At 39.8% G+C, this 15,201-nt stretch overlaps 1 protein-coding gene across 4 annotated transcripts in view; it reads right to left on the bottom strand.

Moving 5' to 3' along the window:
• MYO16 (myosin XVI) overlaps window positions 1-15,201 on the bottom strand; it is a 599,178-nt gene that overhangs the window by 85,006 nt on the left and 498,971 nt on the right. For all 4 annotated transcript variants that reach the window (XM_070520138.1, XM_070520137.1, XM_070520139.1 and 1 more), the window contains exon 29: window positions 4,456-4,552. In XM_070520138.1, coding sequence (XP_070376239.1) covers window positions 4,456-4,552 — 97 coding nt within the window. The remainder of the gene's footprint in view (window positions 1-4,455; window positions 4,553-15,201) is intronic.

Below are 15,201 nucleotides of genomic sequence, written 5' to 3'. Positions count from 1 at the left end.
TCAATTCTGTTCCATTGAACGGTGTGTCTGTTTTTGCGCCAGTACCATGCTGTTTTGATGACTAAAGCTTTGTAGGATATTTTGAAATCAGGGAGTGTGATACCTCCAGCTTTGTTCTTTTTTTCTCAGGATTCCTCTGGCTATTTGGAGTCTTCTGTTGTTCCATATAAATTTTAAGATTCTTTGTTCTATTTCTCTGAAAAATGTTATTGGAACTTTGACAGGGATTGCATTGAATCTGTAGATTGCTTTATGAAGTATGGACATTTTAACTATGTTAATTCTTCCAGCCCAAGAGCACAGAATATCTTTCCATTTCTTTGTGTCTTCTTCAACTTCTTTCAATAGTGTTTTATAGTTTTTAGTGTACAAGTCTTTCACTTTTTGGTTAAATTTATTCCTAGGTGTTTTATTCTTTTTGTTGCGATTGTAAACGGGATCATTTTCTTAATTTCTCTTTCTGCTATTTTGTTGTTAGCATACAGAAATGCAACTGATTTTTGCATGTTGATTTTGTATCCTGTGACTTTACTGTATTCATTTATTATTTCTAATAGTTTTTTGGTGGGTTCTTTAGGGTTTTCTCTATATAAAATCACGTCATCTGCAAATAATGACAGTTTTCTTTCTTCCTTTCCAACTTGGAACCTTTTTATTTCTTTTAGGAAGAACTTTCTAACAATGAGCACAGGGTACTAAATGAATGAGGTCATCCCTTGAGAAAAGAAGTCAGCTCCCAGGCCCTGAGCATGTCCAGAGGGCAAAATGGCCCCTTTCCATAGATACTGTGCACAGGTGCAGGCGGAGGAATTCCCACATGGGCCTTTTCACTCTAAGATGCCATCCCTTCCACTTCTAAGTTTCTAAGATTAGAAGGAGTTCTTCACATTATAACAAAATCCTTAATTTCAGGGAAACCAAAGTGTGTAGCAAAGACACTTTATTCTTGTCTGTAAGGGAGAGTGGCATCCTATAAAACATTAAGTGCCTTAAAATAGTTCGCGGTTACAGAAGAATAAATGTGAGTTAGCTGTGATATTTACTTTGATGCCTTTCCTTGATGAGAAGGTAGAAAGCTGGACACAATTCTCCACAATTATGGCTTCAGAGGCAAATAATATGCAGATATCTAAAATGCTTAAGTTTTTTTTTTTTTTTTTTCAGAGAGCAATACTAACTGTTTGGTTACTCTGAATGCAGTTGTACTACGTTAACTATAACAGAGTCATGCTGAACTAATCCTCAGGGGAAAAATTAAACAGTAAAAGGCACAACCACACTTCCAGGAGCATAAAACGTGGAATAAAAGGCAGACGTGTTAACCATGCGACTGGCACATGGAGAGAAAGAAGCAGAAGAGTCCAAATTGATCTGTTTGCTTGCTCTTCTTGTTTCATTAAAAAAAACTGAGACATTGACTTTTGGAAGGGTGAAGGTGAGGGTATATTCAAGATGTTTCATCTCTTGGAATAAAGGGAAGATTATGTGACTATGCCAGACTCTTGTGACCGCTTCCTACAGCAGCACTACCCACTGGGTTCACAGGCACCCAGGAATCTATGGTCCCACCTCAGGGGGACTCTACTTTCTCACACCTCATACTGGCAGCCTTTTAAAATTCTTTAAAAATGTCACACTAATTGCTAAAAATTGGTATCCTTAATAAGAGACAACTAATAGAAATAAATTTGCTTCAAATAAACATTGATACTTGTCTTTCTGACGATCACAAAAGACCGCTTTTATCAAACCTACCGCATTGGGGTTTTAACAGACAGGTTTTCATCCAGGACAAAATAAACATATAGAGTCAGAGGGAAACTGTGTTAGGAATAACTTGAAATTAAAATGATTACATTTAAGACCAAAAATTACAGCTTTTGTCCTCCAAATATTGAGAACTCTTAAAAAACTGGAAATGACTTCAGATTATACAAATTTTGAGTCAATTTCATACTAGCAGAAAGTATTGGAGAAATTGTTCCAAGAGACATAAAAATAAAATCAATAATTAATGTGGTGCATTTGAGGGCCTGTAATTTAAAAAATGCTTTTATGTCCATTATTTCATCTATGCAATATGAAATTATGGTTTTTATCTCGATGCCATTTTTTTTAGACCAGTCTCAATTTTTATCTTTAGAGGTGAAGAGAGAGCCAGAGTTCTGCTCATTTCTTCTGTTTCAGGTCAGTAGGGCACAGCAACTTAATCTTTGTGAATAAATAGAAGAGAAATTTCTAATGAGCACCCTGATGGAAGATGGGGTGCATTTCTTCTGGTTATAGTTAAGGAGAATTTCTGTGAGAACTCGATACCCTGTTCTGTGTCTGTGTAACGTGATGTGAAATGGGACTCTCGGTTGGCTCCATCACTCAGGTGCTAAGCACTGGTCTTGGGAATGAGACCCTCCCGTCCGAGTTTCAGCTGAGGCTGCAAATGCGGATTGTGATCCAGAAGGTCTGGGGCTGGGCGGGAGACTCGGCATTTCTAACCAGCTCTCAGGCGATGTTGATGCTGCAGGTGCTCAGATGACAAGGCCGTTTGTGGGGCTGACCATACAAATAGGAACTGCAAAGGCAGTGGTCCTAAACAGACCTGTGAGCCCAGCCTCTCCCTACACTGCTGGAGGATGAAGTTACAAGTCAGACCATTGTAAGCCAGAGAGAAGCAAGAGTTGCTGAGAGGTGGCGCTGGGCTGCCTCTGTCATTTGAGGCTCCCCCACCACCTCTGACCTCCAGGCTGGTGAAGTGGTTTTGGGAGACTACACAGAGAACTTGACACGTGTGACTCTGGAGTTTGGAGGACACAGTGGACGGTGAGGCTGGAGAAGGCCGATGCTGCACCAGCGGGGGCTGCCAGGTGCCAAAGGCAGGGTGGTTCTGCTGGGAGAAGCTGTACCTGTCAGGGTCTCAGAGTGTGTTTCTCAGGCACCAGACGTGGTTTTCAAGAAAGAGATGCCTGCTTGGAGTCATTTAAAGAGACTTCTTCTTAGAGAGCACTGAGGCCTAGCAGGGAGTGTCCTTGGGGTGCCCAGGGTCTGACAGGGAATTATAAGTGACCGTCCAAGGAAAGGTCTTGCCAGTTCTCAGGTAGGAGCCCAGGTGAGTACTGAAATGCTCCTGCATAAGCCAAGAGCCATTTGTCATCCGTCTACCAGCTGGAGGGACCCAATGCCAGGTCTCACTGGTGCAGGTCAGACACAAGAGCTGCCCTGCACCCTCACGTCTCCTTGCTCCCTCCCTCCTCAGCCCTGGGAGATCTGGGGGCAGCTGAGTAGGTAGGGGTGAGGACCACGCTGCTCCCCACCTGTGGGCCCTGAGATGGCCAAAAGGGACATTTTAATTTGGAATGAAGTTCTGAATTTTGAGTATTTCTTGGACTGGACTTGCTGGATTCTGAATGAGACTAACTGAGGGATTAGCATGTAGCAGGACTTTTTATCATCAGGAAATGATGGGACCCCTGGAGATTTCATGAGGGGCGTGCCTGGACTAGTCCCACGGGGGCTCAAATGGACAGAGGCTAAAGCCAATTTTTGCATCCTATATCTCAAGGTGCACTTGTTTTTTAACAGTTTCAACTATACCAGAGAGCAAAGCTCATTATAGTAGGTCCCATCAAAAGCTAGCATATAGATTAATTTCTCCTTCTTTTACCTTTCTTTAAACATTTTATCTACGATATGTATAATACAGTTAAATTATTAAGCAAATTAAAAATCTATTAAATATATACGTTTTATGTGGGACATAGTTATGATTTTTGAAATGTATCCATTTTTGATAGTCATTTGGGTTTTTATAGGAAAAAAAATTCTAAGTGGAATCTCTCCCTGAGTCAAAAAGAAATAGATGCTATCTGCTGTCAAGGATAATCCTCCAAATATTATCATCACTTCACAAAGGAAAAATAAAGGCAAGGATTTTTCCAAGGCATATGTAGAATTACACAAAATGTAGTTTGGCTAATTGGCTGTTCCAGTCCTCCAAATTCTAGCATACCAGGGGCCCTGACTGAACTGGCCCGGGAATCTGGCCCCACAGGGGCACCTACGCATCCCTCCCACTGAGGATTCAAAGGTGCTCTCTGCTTGTCCTGTGCTCTTTGACAGGATCAACAAGCACGAATATTTGCAAGGTGGGGGATGCATAAATTGTAAGATAGGAATATCCCCTCTTCCAAATTGTGATTTAGGTGCAAGTTTGATGTAAATTTCAGATAGAATGACAACCCAATAAAGCGGGAGCAGTGTCTGCACATGCTGATATAGAGACAGGTCAAGAGCAAGCTGAGCCACAGAGCTTCCTAAGCTCCTGGAGCTGGTTACCCGGATGCGATGTCATGGGATGGGTGGAGCAGGCCACGATAATGCAGAGCGCTCTGACACTAAACGTGGGGGTGTGCTAAATGATTGTGTATTCACAACTCAGAAATGTTGGTGTGTAACGGTTACCTTTTTGGCAGGTGATAATTTTTCTCTGCAGCTGCAGGCACAAATCATTGAGCTGGCCGGCATGCCAGTATTTTAGAAACACTTTTCGGACGCCCATCTAAAAGGCAAACAGCAGGGAAACATTTAACAGCATGAAGATGCCAAAATGATGATGAGAAAATCATCAGGCAAGGGATACTTCCAGAAGAGAATTAGAAGGACTAAAGCTAACAAAATTAATTCCAGTATATCTTCGTATTTTTTTAAACACTGTTACATGTAATCAATATCCAAAAGGTTTTGTTCTAATAAGTATGGTCACAAAAGTTTGCAAGTGCCTACACACTACCGCTATGGAGGTTGCACTGTGCAGTGCAGAAGAGAAACATGGGCCTTGACTCTTTATGGGACGATAAAACCACACCATCAAAGACCTCTGTATTCCAGAGCTGGACCCCCATCTTTCCTTGGCCATCCTTTTATTTCCTCAAGTCAAAGCAGGGAGGTTGAGTCTATGAAAAGGAAAACAAACAAGAAGACCAACGATAACCATAAAGCTGACCCACAAAATTGTTTCAATTTTTTTTCCACTGCACCGTATATTATTATAAATTGAATGTTTATACAACTGCAATTATGGAACTGCAGCACAAAAGAAAACTGTCTACACAAAGTCATCCGTGAGAAATAATCTTCCAGAGGCTTGCAAAAACAGTGCTGTACAATGAACACTAGTCTCTAGAATTCTTAAAAAGAAACTTCAGCAGGTTACCAAATCAGTTTCTATGAAAAGCTCTACTGGTAGGCATCTAGTCCACACGTGCTGCTGCTGATGGAGAGAGCTGTCAAAGAAAATGCTTAGGAACACATAATAATAAGCCATATCCATGCATTTTTAAAATAATTTTCTTGTGTGTCGTGCTTATTTTCTAAGTGGACACAGAACTGTGGTAGGTATGAGGAATGCCCTTCACAATATAAGTGCTCACAGTCTCTTAGGAGAAGCAGACATAAATAATTACAGAAGAGCCTGGTAGATACTAACATGAAGCGCTGGGGAAGCTCTGAGGTGATATTCTGTTAGAAAAGAAAAAATACTGCTTAGGCAAACCTTGTGATACGTTCATAATCATATTCTTAGCACTTGAGACAAACACCATTAAAATGAGAGGAAAACTAACACGTGCGCCCCCAAGCATGAGCTGGGGACATTAAAACGTGATAACACCCCACAGCCTATGTCATACATCACAATGACACCCGACGCTTGCGCGTATATACACCCCATTAGGTACTGGAAAGGTTTATAGGTCAGACTTGTCTTGTCTTCAGAGTGCTTGGCCAGAGGTGGTTTATGAACCTTTTCACATGGAAAGTGAGTTTATTCCAAACATATTTGTCACTTCCCATCTTTCTATCTAACTCTCCCCTTAGCCACGATCTGTTGTATTAAAGAAACACATAGTTTTGTAAGAGAGTGGGACCCGAGTCTTGCATTATAGCAGGTGGGATGGTTAGTCAGACCAATGGGAAAAGCTCTCAACTCCTGTCCTGTTTCAGAGACCACTGACTGACTAGATGCTCTTCTTCATCTAGTTTTCTTTTAGTTGTTTGAAATTTGAGACAGTCCCTGGGTGGGTGGCTATAGAGAGTTGTTACCTTTTTTCTCATTGTATTGCCATTCTCTGTCCCTAGTTATTTTCCATAATTCATAGTCTTTTTTTTCCCCTTCCCAACTGCTGACTTATTTTGGCAGTCAACAGGAAGAACAGTTGGTACTGTCTGTGAGCACTGCAGAACAAATCTGTGAGACAGGCATCGGGAAGGAGAGAGCATGTCATCTTTCTGTTCATCACTGACTGTGGTATGGAACTCATTGTGGGAAACTAAATCCCAAAGGCAAAATTCATGCAAATCTGGGTTCCCAAATGAAACTCCAAAAGAGTGATAGCCAGCAAGAACTACACAGTGGGTGGAATCAATAATGATCATTGGGGGAACTAATGTATAGAAGGAGCATGACAAGGAGAAAAGACCGATGGATAGAAATAGGAGAGCTGGATTCTAGACCCACTCCCTTAATTAAACGGAGACCTTGGGCATGAAGGGAGTTTGGTGGGATGACCTCTTCCAGTGACATTTCTAACAGCCATTCAAAACCCAAAGTGGGTTTATCTTGAGAATTGTGATAGATTTGGGGGTTTCAAAGGATTTCCCTCTCTTTAAGTAGCTCATAGTTTACTGGGGAAGATCAACAGTGAGAAAACCCAGCAAGAATACTTGCTCAGTGCGACGACAGAGTTATGCCCAAGGACCATCAGAGAGGAGGAGGTAGCCAAGGTGGGATCAGGTAGAACTCAATGAGAAGCATGTTATCTAAGCCATTTAAATTTGCAGGATGAGCAGGAATTTTCCAGGGTATCTAGGGATGGTGGGAGAAGATGAACATGGGGCAGAGAATCTAGGAGGCGAAAGGCAAGAGCAGACAATGACAAACCAGCTTGGGGCACAGCTGTGGGAAGAGTGATGAGGGAGAAGGCTGCACACATAACTGGTGGCCACGTTGTGAAGAGCATTCCGGGAAACATGTCGATATTTCCCCATGAACAATGTGGACACACTGGGAGATTTAAAGAGGATCTGACCTAAATTTTATAAAGGCAATTTATGAAATTGTATTTAAAATTTACAAAGTTCCTTCTTAAAACTGTCTGGAGAATGGATTGTTCGCCTTGGCCTGGGAGTAGTTGGCGACGCAGGATGATATAATGCAGCTGAACACTCTACAACTGTTGCTTGTCTTTGGCCAACTCTTATTTACCTTTTACGATTGAAATCAAACCCCACCTCTATATTAGATTTATGATGCCCATGTCTCCACTTCCAGTAGGGCTTTGATGACTTTCATTTGTATTCCTAAAGCATCCTATGAATGATTCTTTATTTCTCTTGTATTGCATTGTATAGTTGCCATTATACATATATATTAAACTATATTAATGTTAAAATATATAACATACACACACATACACTCCTGAAGAACATGAAAATACATTATTGAACTTGACAAGTGGTAGGGACGTGGGAGAGTTGACTCAGATTGGAGACAGAAGGTGAGGAATTGGTAAGTCCTGGTATAAGATGAGTCAGAGAGACAGATAATAAGGTCTTCAAGGATGAAAATAAGGTATGATGGACAATGAAAACATAAAACCCTGAAGATATTCAGCAAGCTGCTAACAAGTCATGGAAGTCCATAGCTTATAGAATAAATGATGGAAGGAATAAAAGTAAAAAGAAAAGTGGAAGGAAATTGGTCCACAAATGATGTAGACATAAGACTTAGGTTGGGGAGCAATGATTTAGCTGAACTCTCTCCTCCACTGAGACAAAGAGAGTGAGAAAATGTAAAACCTCATAATAGAGTATTTTCAGGAAACAGCCAGTTTTCAGTTCATATATGGAGGCTAAATTAGAAGGGTTGTAAATACGGAAGAAGTGGATTTTTTTTCATGATATATTAGAGATTGCATAGGAGCCGATGGCAGGTAGTTAAGAAGTGGTCTGAGTGTTTCACATGACAGATCTGCATGTCAGGCCAGAGTTGGAGGTAGAAAAAAGGAGTTCTGCTGGAAGACATGGATTGGGATAATACAAGGGAGGTGCAGGGTGGGAGCACGAGACGCAGGGCACGTGCGAGGGAAGGGGGAATGCAGGCGGGCGCATGTCATGGTGGGAGCCAAAAGCTAGGCCAGCTCCCAAAGCTCCTGGTGAGTTCTTGGTGTAGTTAGGCCCAGGGAAATTCTCCCTGCAGAGGTAAAACCACGGGCTTTGTAAGTGAGGAGGGCTTCCAGGCGTCCGATTCATCGGAAGCAGGAGAGGATGGAAGTCTGAATCCACATTACAAGTATTGTGCTAAGACACAGCTAAAGACTTTGTGGAAATGACTCGGTATTATGCTACCATCACATTCAGATGATTCAAAATTTTTTTTCAGAGGCCGGCCTGGTGGTGCAGTGGTTGGGTTCGCATACTCCGCTTTGGCAGATCTCAGGTGTGAACTAACACACCACTCATCAAGCCATGTTGTGGCAGCGTCCCAAATGCAAAATAGAGGAAGATTACCACAGATGTTAGCTCAGTGACAATCTTCCTCAAGCAAAAAGAGGAAGATTGGCAACAGATGTTATTCAAGGGCACTCTTCCTCACCGAAAAATAAAATAAAATAAAAACTTCTTTCCATTCAGCTATTTGGGTCTACTTTATAGTTATCCAATGGACTGATTTATTTATTTATTTATTTATTTATTACCATATAATTTATTTGTGGATTAGCAATATTTGGAGATGCTCATCGGAAATTTGAATGTTTGACTATGCAGGCCTTTTAGCCATGTCCTGTTTGTAGTAAGTGTTTCTTCTCTCTTTAAAGAATGAAATTAGCCTTTTAGTAGTATTTGGAATTTCTTCCTCAGAAAATATTCTGGATAATTCATTTTAGTCCTTTAGTCCTCTGCTATCACTAACACTAAGGATCAGTGAGACATAAATCTAGGAATCTTTCTTTTCCAGACAAGATCAGATGAATTCTAACTTTTCAGGGATTTCCATTGTTTTTAAATGATGTTTACTAGGAGAAAAGTGTCGGCTGTTTAAACTTTTTCTATGGAATGAATTCACGTGAAGTTACTCTGTAATCAACGCCTTAGTGTGCTATATCAAATCCAACAAATTCTTACTCATCCAGATGAGACCAAATGTTCAGATTACCTACAATCTTGATTTTAGTTGCGTTCTCTTATAAAAAGGTGTTGCTCACAACCAGAGCAAAGGAGAGATGGAACGTTCTCCTCCTGAGCCCTCTGCCTGTGCGCTCCCTAAGCGCAGAGTGTTCTGATCCGAGATTAAAATGTTAATGTCATTCTGACTCCTGTAAAAGTAAACCATCTGTGAATTATAGTCATCGCTATTTTTATTAGAAAACCAGTAGGGTTTTCTTTTTTTTTTTTTAAGTGACAGATCTTAAAAGATTAAACAAAATTGTCATTGATGACTTCGAAAGCTTCAATTACTGCTACAGTTTTCAGGGGTTTTTTAGAGGTGCAGGCTGTGGCAGCACAGACAACTGCTGGAATGGCGGTTGGAGCGTGGATGGCCTGAGGCTGTACTAGAGGGAAAGGGCATGGGCACCTGTAAAGCTGCTCTCCTTCTTGTTCTCCTCTTCCTCTGCCTCACTGACTGCCGCTTCCAGTCAAAGACAAAGAGGAGGGTGGCCAAGCTTGCATGTAGCGGTTGTCCCCTCTCGTGGAGGGGTAGAGGGACCTACACTCCTGGCTTCCACGGCAACCCTGGGATCCTGCAGGAGTTACACATTACTGGCCTCACCTTTTTAGGGACATCCCCCATTCGACCACCTGTCACTGTCTGGGAGACCTGGAGCAAAACTCTCTTCAGAGTGATCTTTCTAAACATCAATCTCATTATGTTACTTTCATGCTTAGAATTATTTAATAGCAGGTCATGATTTTCAGGATAATGTTCAAATTCTCCTAAAATATTTACTAGACTTTCTATCGTATGGTTCTTTTTCAATGCATTCGGTTTTATCTATTCTCAACCCATATCATATTGCTTGCTGTTACAAAATAGGAACTTGTTTTTCTCCTCTGGCTTAACATATACTATTTCATTTTTCTTCAATACCTTTCTCTGAATCATCTACTGGATAAGCTCCTATTGAACCTTTAAAACACAGATGGCTTGGTGAACTCTCAGTTCAGCATTTACTTTACAATAATGAACTCATTATAATAGCATATCTATGTCACTAATGTACCTTATTTGTATCTCTATAATACCACTGATTTCTTGGTTGTGTCATTATTTGCATACCTGTCTGAATATCCAACTTGACAGTGAGATTTTTGTTGGCTGGGATAATTTTGGAAATATATAAAGGTCATAAGTTACATGTATTAAGGTGAAGGAAATGAAAGTAAATGAAATGATAAAATGGAAAAGGCAGAATTTCAAAGAAAGGGATTTTAATGGACACTAGCTATAACATGAACTCAGATATTTAAAAAAATAATTTAATTAAATCTTGAAAAAATAAAATCTGTTTAAACCATTTGAATTCATTCATTTTATAAAAATGCATCTAATGCAGTTCAAGAAAATAGGTCTTAAGTTTCATATTTCTGGCGCCACCACATTTCTGGTCTAAGATAATTGCAAACCAACACCTAGAACTTACCTCTTCCTCTATTTCTTCACCTGCCCTTTGATACACATTGCCTCCAGTTTATTAATCTCCCAGAAACCTTCAATGATTCCATGTTGCCCATAAGCTGAAATGCATACTTTGGGGTTTAGCATTCAAAACTCTCCATAATACAATCTTTATTGATCTCTGAAGAGCTAACACTTTTTACTCCACTAAAAGGGATGCTATTTACTGTTATTTTAACTTCCCACACACTCCCTGAGAGCAGAAAACCAATGTGAAACTTCTGCAGATACCATCAAGGGCCTAGAGCATTCTATGCACAGAGTTCTTATTGACGGATGTCAGTGTTAGTGCTAGCTACTATCCCTTTATATCCATGGCTATAATCATTGGAATGTTTTGTTAATAATTACCATAGATTATTTTAATCAGAAATAGTTTATTGTAAACGTGTATCTTTTGCTGCAAAAATTATTATTACTGATGGGAAATTAATCTTTAAAAATTTTAATCTCCCTTGCTCTAAAAATCATTAGCATTATTCTAGTAAGTACTTCTCATTTAAAGACAAGATATATAATAGCCAGATGCATTGCAAGTAGTCATCTTCCTTCACTAATATTAGCATTCTGAAAAAATGCCTTGGTATCTCTTAAAGTGCCCTACTCATGTAAATCTGTTCCCAGGTTTTCAAATCGCTTCATTGATGATGACATGAACAATACACTCTTTTATGTGTTTTGATGTCTGCATTGCTCTCCCATCAGACTTGTTTTCCTTCCTGCTGCTCTGAGAGTGTCACTGTACTCCTTTAAAATACTGTTCTTTCTACTTTTACCATGCAAAGCACTTTCTGTAGTTGAATATGCTTTCTGTACTCTGAATATTCTTGAGCACATTCCTGACCTACCAGGTAATGTCTTCCAAAAAGAAACAGCTCCCCAAACTCCAACACTTCCACACAGGCTCTGTATACAGTCCTTCACTCATTCTTGCTTCTATTTCATTTTCACATAGCTCCCAGGTACATTGTATCTTATATCATTCCTGATTTTCCTTATCTCACATTTATTCATCCATCTATCCTACCATGTGTCTGTCTTATCCATCTATTTACTCATCAGTCATTCATCCATTCATCTACCCACCCACCTACCCGTCTGTCCATCCATCCATACATCCATCTATCCACCCATCCACCCATCCATCCATCCATTCATAAAGCAAACATTTGCCAAAGGCCTTCCTAATTCTAGGCACTGTGCCAGGCTCTAGGACCACAAGGATGAATATACTGTGGTCTATCCTTTCAAGAAGCTTGGTAGAACAAACATTTAACTAAAATTCATCTTCTCCAGGCTGAATTCACATATTTTCCCCATTTGCTTTTTTGATTTAAGTTTCTAAGGATGATCATTATTTTGCATGTGTATATTTTACTATTAATATTTTAATATTTTACATTTTCATGGTAGTTTTAAAAAACTACTAAATAGAAATATTCTAATGTTCAGCCTGGCTCTGAATGTACTTTTAGACATCTTTAAATGGTACATTTATACTAAACTACAAGTTCTCTTTGTTATAAATAGACTATTCTTGAAGTTTAACTTCAACACAGAAAAGATAATTACAGCCACACACATCTAATAGAGTACTGTATCTTCTGGTATTTGAAGAAGGTGGTTTGGCTCAAATTACATATAATTGCAGGTTAAGAAAAATTAATTACTCTCACCTAGAACGGTATGACCCGTACAGCAAGCAGTGATGAATAAAAACTACTATTTTGAGCTTACTAGTGAATTACTCACTGTGTGATCCTACATGTTATTTCATTATGGAAATCGTATCGATATACTAAAGAAGCAAATCTCTTCCTCTCAAAGTGACACATTGTGAAAAGCAAACCAAAGCTAAACCCAAACAAGGCTGATTGGCCTCAAAATCATAGAGGAAAGTGCATTGCATAAGTTAATGTATTCATTTAAGGAGTACCTTTAGTCTTTCTTCTTTATAAAATAGCCTCAATAATGTCAATACTAATTACCTGCCCCATGGAATGTGTATGTTATAAATGATTAACAGCAACATAAACACTATCACAGCTCAGTGTACCCACTGGGGCGTGTACAGACACATAGGCAGACGGCCCTTCCATCACCAGCATCTGCCAGCTTACTGCCAGTGATGTATTTTGATGTTTGCTCTACTTCTAAAAACAGGAGTACTCATGGCACCTCATCCTGGGTATCTTATCTTATATTGTTCATGATATTAAAAATACTTACATAGCTTTCCTAATTTTCCAAATATTTGTTCTGTGGTGTGTTCACGTTTGCTTTGAGACTGACTGACACTTATTTTTGTGAACAATCTTCTGCTTTCAACTTCTGAAGGTCTTCTCCATCTTTTAGAGCTCCCCACATATTTTGTGCAGCAAATTCACACTTGTTAATAAGGGCTTGAGCATATTCCTGACCTAAACTAACATGTTGGTTTTAAAGGGGATTCCACTCTTAAGTCAATACAACCTAATGGGCCCATTGACTGAAGGCCGCCACGAGGTTCTCTCCTGTCCATTCACTGGTTAGCTACCCTCTTTGTTGGGTCTCCCAGGGCTCTGTCTTGCGTGAGCTACTACATCAGTTTGCTAACTGGTTTCCCAACTGTATCCTTGCTCTTCAACAATACATTTTGTCATTTTTAAAGCATAAATCAGATCATGTTCCACCTCCTCTAGAGAGTATCGACAGCTTCACATTGAACTTAAAATAGAATATTCAGCTTTGACTTACACAACATCCCACTGGCTCTGGCCCCCGCTTGCCTCTGAGTACCCATTCCCAGTGTGGTGATTCTGCCCCCAGAGGGAGAAACTGGTTCCTGATCTGCAAAAACACCTTTAGCTGTTTCAAGGTTTGTGGCATGTACTAGGTGCTTAATTAAGGCTTGGTGATGACTAAATAAATCAGGAATTGGGGAAAATTAGATTGATATACAAGAAATGGAAATGGGTTAGGCATAGGCATAACCACCATTTTTTCAGACGTTTTTAAGAGACACATATTGTCAAGGAGGATTGATCATTGCAGGGCCACAACCATTGTAATAGCTAAGATACCTTTTGCCCCCAAGAACTAAATTCCTTAGTGATTCTCTCATTAATTTTTCTCCTTAGTGGAGCAATAATGAAATGATAAAGGTTAAGAAACACTGCGCTACAGCATCTCATCCCCCCTTCTCACCCAGTTCTCGGGGCTCCAGCCATCCTGCTCCCATCCGTTCCCAGAGGCTGCCTTCCTCTCAGGGTCTTGGCACACACTTCTCCCCTAGACCCCAGCTCCCTGCCCCATCACGTGACTGGCTCCTTCTCGTCCTTCAGATCTCAGCCTATACGTTTGTCTTGGAGATGCTCTTCATGACCACCACCTTATCTAAGCTAGTGTCCCTCCCAGGGTGGATCCTACCCTGTACTTATTAGTTGACTGTTGCTTCCTCCCCCTAGACTGTAAGCCCTGTGGAAGAGGGATGTATCATTCATTCCTAATAGCGCATCACAATTGCCTTGTGTAACTTCGGGGACATAAAGGTGCTCAATAAATGCTTGTTGACTCGATCAATCAATCCACCTGGAGTTACAGGACATTAGGCTGATTTCTAAGACATGAAAGTCAGATTAGGAACAGGCAGAACCAGTTTTCACTGAGCAATTGTTAAGTGCCAGATGTTATACTAAGCCTTCTGCATAATGACACTGAGAGGAAAAATACAAAATTACTTTAAAGGAGAAACTGTCACACATGTGAGCAAGGCTTGACTGTGGATACTTTCATTTCTAAAGAGAAAATGTGACAATAAGTAGAAGATTTGTTCATTCATTCATCCAACAAATACTGGTTGAGTGTCTACTCTGTGCCAGACCCTGTAGGGATATAATAGTGAAACACACACACACACACACACACACACACACGTGTGTGTGAAAACATATAAGAAAAAAAGGGATATAATATTTGTCCTCAGTGAAGTTCAGAGTGAAAAGGGAGTGAGACACATTGACCAAGAATCAAACCTCTGTAATGTTATTTTTAAAAATTGGGTGAATACACACCAGACATTTGGAGTAGTTCTCTCTAGGGGGTTCAATTATGGATGATCTCCATTTTCTTCTTTACTTTTCTCTATTTTTCAGGTTTCTTATCAAGAATGAATACTACTTTTATAACAAAAATGTGTTCGTATACATGTGTATGTGTATGTAAGTGATTAGTACAAGAGAGAAAAGGAAATGAATATATGTGCACGTATACAGTAATTCCCAGTTATAATGCACATAGTACCAAGAGATACTCTTAGATCCTTAATTTTTATTTTTTTCAACATTAATAATTCCAGAGAAAAAGAAAGAATATAAGAGAAAGAAGAATGTTATAGGCTATTTTCTAGGTTGTACTTACTGTTGATTTATGAAGTGCTCCTTGAGTAATAAAACAAAGGTTATAAACCATTCATTTATTGTACTAATAAGAACCCA

The sequence above is a fragment of the Equus asinus genome, chromosome 11 (genome assembly GCF_041296235.1).
Source record: "Equus asinus isolate D_3611 breed Donkey chromosome 11, EquAss-T2T_v2, whole genome shotgun sequence".
Taxonomy (NCBI): domain Eukaryota; kingdom Metazoa; phylum Chordata; class Mammalia; order Perissodactyla; family Equidae; genus Equus; species Equus asinus.
This window is presented reverse-complemented; position numbering and strand designations above follow the sequence as displayed.